The sequence below is a fragment of the Piliocolobus tephrosceles genome, chromosome 1 (assembly GCF_002776525.5).
Source record: "Piliocolobus tephrosceles isolate RC106 chromosome 1, ASM277652v3, whole genome shotgun sequence".
NCBI lineage: Eukaryota > Metazoa > Chordata > Mammalia > Primates > Cercopithecidae > Piliocolobus > Piliocolobus tephrosceles.
This window is the reverse complement of record NC_045434.1, coordinates 90,702,331-90,707,722: the sequence shown is the minus strand read 5'-3', so window position 1 is coordinate 90,707,722 and position 5,392 is coordinate 90,702,331. Positions and strand designations below refer to the sequence as shown.

General features: G+C 40.3%; 1 protein-coding gene across 1 annotated transcript; it reads left to right on the top strand.

Annotated features, from left to right (window-relative positions):
• The first annotated feature begins 2,759 nt into the window (after window positions 1-2,759).
• LOC111543957 (small proline-rich protein 2D-like) lies at window positions 2,760-4,133 on the top strand. The gene is made up of 2 exons (XM_023214361.2): window positions 2,760-2,801; window positions 3,517-4,133. The coding sequence occupies exon 2, from the start codon at window positions 3,536-3,538 to the stop codon at window positions 3,752-3,754; it is 219 nt and encodes a 72-aa protein (XP_023070129.1). The 5' UTR covers window positions 2,760-2,801; window positions 3,517-3,535; the 3' UTR covers window positions 3,755-4,133.
• The last annotated feature ends 1,259 nt before the right edge of the window (window positions 4,134-5,392 follow it).

The window sequence follows — 5,392 nt, the reverse complement described above, 5'->3', positions numbered from 1 at the left end:
GGGATGTATAGTATTGAAATGTGAGATAAAATGTTGAATCAAGTATTACACAAAATTAAAAGTGCACGAAGTGAATGGATCTCCATGAAATTATGTTATATGAAACAAAGAGCAATTCTTAAAAGGTTGCATGATGTATAAATTTACTCAAATATTCTTAATATAATGAAATCATAGAGATGGAAGAAAAGAGAAATATTTACTAGAGGAAAGTATTTGGGAAAGGAAGGGTGGTTATGGCTATAAGTGAGGAACAGAGAAGTCTTGTGGTAATGGAACAGTTACATATCTTTATTGTAGTAGTAGGTAGCCAAAGCTACGTATGTGATATAAATTTCATAGCATTATAAACACACACACACACAAAAGAGTGAATATATAATTAATAATATTCGAATATACTTTGCAAATTGCAAAAAAGTTAAGGGTTTTTTCTTTCCTGACATTTTTAAATACTAATAATTCATACTTAATGATCCCCTAGAAAATTATGGAGTAGAAGTTATAGGAATGAACTTAAGATTATCAGACTCTTAAAGAAGATAAAGCTAAGCTCTTTAGATATGCAGATGATAAAGACCCATGGTGGGTGTGTTGTGTGTGTGTGTGTGTGTGTGTGAACTATGCCTTGCTCTATGTCTCAGGGCCTGGATGTCCTAACCTGGGGAAGCTGTGACTGGTAGCTGCCCCTCTTTATGTTGTGGCCACTCTTCATGTAGCTAGTCTGTGAGGAACTCTGAGTTTCCAGTTTGCCATCTCAACTTGTAAAGCCACCCTGTCTTAATCCTGTCTGAGATGCTGGGGGCACTAGGGCTGCTGCCACTCTGGTACCTGCAATGCTGCCATAAGCAACCTGTTTGAGAGGGGTGTTCTCAGAAGGGGAGTCTCAGGGCATGATCCAAACTGTATTATCTCACACGGTGATCTCATTTGGCAGCCAATTTTCCAATTTTGCATGGCAGAAATCAGACATTTCTCTAAGGATTTGTGTTGCAGATGTGATGTGAGGCTCTGGGGAGCAGCAGGGGACCTACTGAGTGAAATTCCTTTACTTCACCCACTGTACTTGGCATGTGGAAGCATTTGGTGAGAACACTATTTGTAAACACCTGGCGCAAAGGTGCTGACATGATAGTTCTATTTCTGTAGCATCTGGCCAGTGGTGATCTTGGCCAAAAGCCCTTCCTTAGAGACTGGAGCAGTTGCAGATCTGGGAAGCTAACCTGCTTAACTGAGGGATGTGATGCTGGGTTGATTCAGTGCTCTTTCTCTATCTGGAGGATAGCTGGTGAGTGCTCCAAAGAATTGGAGTCACTCCTTTGCCTCTTTTTTCTTATCTTCCTCTTCCTTCTTCTTCTCCAATTATGAAACCACATTCTTGGAAAGATTCCAGATTATTGGCCCAGATAACCAGCAGCATTATTGTAAATGTTTGATATACAATGTTTAGTAAGCCCCAATGATTGCAGGAAGAGTCTTAGAAAGATGTGGAAGACATTCACATTGGCAACATATGTATCGAGTGAACAATGTGTACTAAAATGGACAGATGAGAGGTACACATTGGGGTGTGAGTTGATAATCTAGCAGGTTGTGGGGCTAGAACGCTTTGGGAAAAGACAAAGGAATAACATGCAAACAAATAAAATAATACTGTCTTTCAAAGACTGAAACCTGCTTTGAAAGAGAAGTAGAGAAAGCAAACATATAGGATCACACTTAGTTTATATTTTCCCCTAGATTTCAGACTTTAAGTCTTCCGACCTTCTCTACTCTGCAAGCCTTCTTCTAATTATTTACATAAGATACTGTGAGTCTAAGCATTTTGTTCTCTATAGGATGTTCCCAGGGAAAGATATAGGCATGGTTCAATATACAGATTTAAAATGAATGCTTGTAACTTTGGTTCCCTTCTCTCCATTTCCTTAACGTGCTAAGAGTACATTTCTATAAATAAAAAGGCTGTAGTACACATCCTTGATAGCAGCAGTAGCAAACGTACTGTGGAGACTGGATCTCACTCCGGTACCTGTCCGGGGACACAAGTGCCTCTATGAGGAGTGTGTAGGACAACTTCAAAGACAAAAGGAATATAGGAAAAATCTAGGGTTCTGTGAGAGACAGACAGAGGTGGAGCAGAAAATTTCAGGCTTGAACAGAGTCAACAGAAGGCAAGATGTGGTCAGTGCCTTCAAAACCAGAGATAGGTATGATGCTCCTCTGTTTACAATTCCAGGGAGGAGAGTTGACCTGGCTGTGGTCATACAACTTAGCAAAAAAATCTGGGGCCAGAACTCAGGCCTTTGTTAGGTCTGTCGTTCCTTCTGGCACATTGGCAAATTGTACGAGGAAAGCCAAGGTGGAGATGGGTTCATGTTCAACAATATGGCATTTAGCTAAAGTGGATCAGGGCAGGAAGTTTTATGATTTAGGGAAGGTGTTAGACAGGAAGCATTCATTGGCCCCAGTCAAGAAAGAGAGCCCTTGACCACCAGTTAGAGAATCTCCCAAGTCCCTCTTTGCCATAAGTCACTGAAACTGAGACCTAAGGCAGGGCCTCCATGAGTCAGGAGCACTTAATCCAGTGGAGCGATTTCAGCACAGGATATTTCCTATTTTGAGAATCCTGCACATGCCAGTCATGGATAAATTTGCATTTGGCCTAAGAAATTGCTGGATCAGCATCGTTTTGGGTAGTTTCACTTCCTGCTGGGTGAGGTAGCAGGCTCTATAAAGAGATCTTCTGCTGCACGACTCCTAAACCCCTGGTACCTGAGCACCGATCTGCCTTGGAGAACCTGGTGAGTCTGCTTCCTTGAGTTCCTCTCTTCTTTGTGCCCTGAAATGTTGAGTTTAATCTGAATATAGCACGTTTGGTGGATCCAGTTCTATGAACGTTGACTTGATGCTACTTAGTGGATGAAAATTTAGGGTTAGGGCACAATGATATGCTATTTTAGCTTTCTTTTGTTATACAGGTAAGTATCCTTATTGACAGAGAAGTTAAGGGGTAACCTTTGATATGAAGAAGAAAAAAGAACAAGGATTTTTCTTTATTCTCTGTCTTTCTAGTGTCCTTTACAAAGGTTTGTGTCTTAGCAGGTGTGAGAGACTACAGTTCTCCCTGAGCAGCCCTTTGCTCTATGCCCAAGTCAGCCCACTGGGACTTTATAACAGATAATGATGATAGGAATAGCCTGTTAGATTGCCCAGGGGGTCTGAACTTGTGACCACCTTTCTTGAATTGGTTGTTTTCAGGGAAATAACATGCTTGATTCTTTGTAACAGAGATAATTTATTTGGAAAAATTGTATGAGAAAACACAGGATTTCCCAGGGACAAAGAAGCATTTTGTTAAAGTGGAAGTGAGAAACCAGAAAGTTGTGAAAAGGGAATTAAGAATTTAAATAATTTCCTGGAGATTGGATAAATTACATGCCATGGTATAACATAAGCTTTGGTTTCTCTCTCTGGAGGAGTCCCTCCCCCAAAACAATGTCATATCATTTCTTTCAGATTCTGAGACTCCAGCAGGATGTCTTATCAACAGCAGCAGTGCAAGCAGCCCTGCCAGCCACCTCCTGTGTGCCCCACGCCAAAGTGCCCAGAGCCATGTCCACCCCCGAAGTGCCCTGAGCCCTGTCCACCACCAAAGTGTCCAGAGCCCTGCCCACCTCAGCAGTGCCAGCAGAAATATCCTCCAGTGACACCTTCCCCACCCTGCCAGCCAAAGTGTTCACCCAAGAGCAAGTAACAGCTTCAGGATTCATCAGGATCATGAAAGGATAAAGATAATTGGCTCACCTCGTTCCACAGCTTCACCTGCATCTTCTCATCAAAGCCATCAAGGGATACACAGGGAGCTTCTTTCCCGTTAGCCAGTGATCTGCCCGTGATGTTCCCTGACAGCAAAAGCTTCCCTTTACGATGCTGCCATACTGCCACTATCTAGGTGGAGACTTAGAAAGGAAGTCCTCAGCAGTGCCCGTTCCCAGAGCTGTGAAAGAAAGACCAGCAGCTCTGTCCCTGGGAACCATCAGAGAATTCTGTTGATGTTTTCTGTGTCTGTCATGAGCCTGGGCATGAACTTCTACCACCTGTGCAGTTGTCACTTTGCTTTCTCTCCCTGAATAAAGTATCTATGCATATACATTTGTGAATGGATCTTTTGTTTCTTTTCAAATCTGCTTTATTAGCAATATCATGTAATCATTCGGATTTATTTCAATCTTTCTTTGATTCACAGCAGGATCTCACAATTTGGGTCATACCAAAGATTATTCCTGTATCACTTTAAACCCCTTTTATTTTCCTTAATTAGCGTTTGATTGATTTGAAGATGATATTATTCAACTTCTCTGAACGTCAGTCTCTTTACTGCAAAGTAAGCAAAATAACATTTACATCACAAACTAGTCTAAGGCATAAAATTTGATTACTATCTGATATTTGGTTGGCACAATGCCTGACACGTAATTAGCTGTCATTTGGTAGAGTATTTGCAGCAACATATCATCACTGTTTTCACTATCACCATCATCATCATCATCATCATCACTCCCCACTACAAGCACTACTGTATTTGTTCCAGCAAGAGAGTGGCTTGGGTGTAACTCACATAGGAAATAAGAAGACTTTCTAATGTTACTTATATTGATTCACAATACTTGTACACATTTACTGCATACATGTGATTTTTTTACATGAATAGAATGTGTAATGATCAAGTCAGGATATCAGGAAATGTCAGGCATTCATCACCTGGAGCATTTATCATTGCTCTTCATTGGGAACATTTTAATTCTAGCTATTTTGAAGCATACAATACATTGTTGTATACTGTAGTCACCGTCCTCTGCTATCAAATATTAAAACTTACTCATTTTATGTATCTATATGGTTTTACTCATTAACCAGTATTTCTTCATTCTCCATCCCCCTGAACACCTTTCCTTGCCTCTGGTATCTATCATTCTACTATTGATCTTTATAGATCAACATTTGTAGCTCCTGCATATGAGTGAGAACATGCAATATTTGTCTTTCTCTGCTTGATTTATTTTACTTAACATAATGACCTCCAGTTCCATCCATGTTGCTGCCAACGACAGGATTTCATTCTTTCTATTATAATGGAACAGTATTTCATTGTGTGTATATACATATTTTCTTTGTTCATTCATTCATTAATGGACACTTAGGTTATACATCTTTTCTATTGCAAATAGTACTGCAATAACCATGGGAGTTCAGGCATCCGTTTCACGTACTGTTTTCTTTTCCTTTGGATGAATACACAGCAGCTGGATTGCTGGATTGAATGGTAGTTCTGTTTTTAGTTTTTTGAGAAATCTTCTTACTGTTTTGCATAGCAACTGTACTAATTTGCATT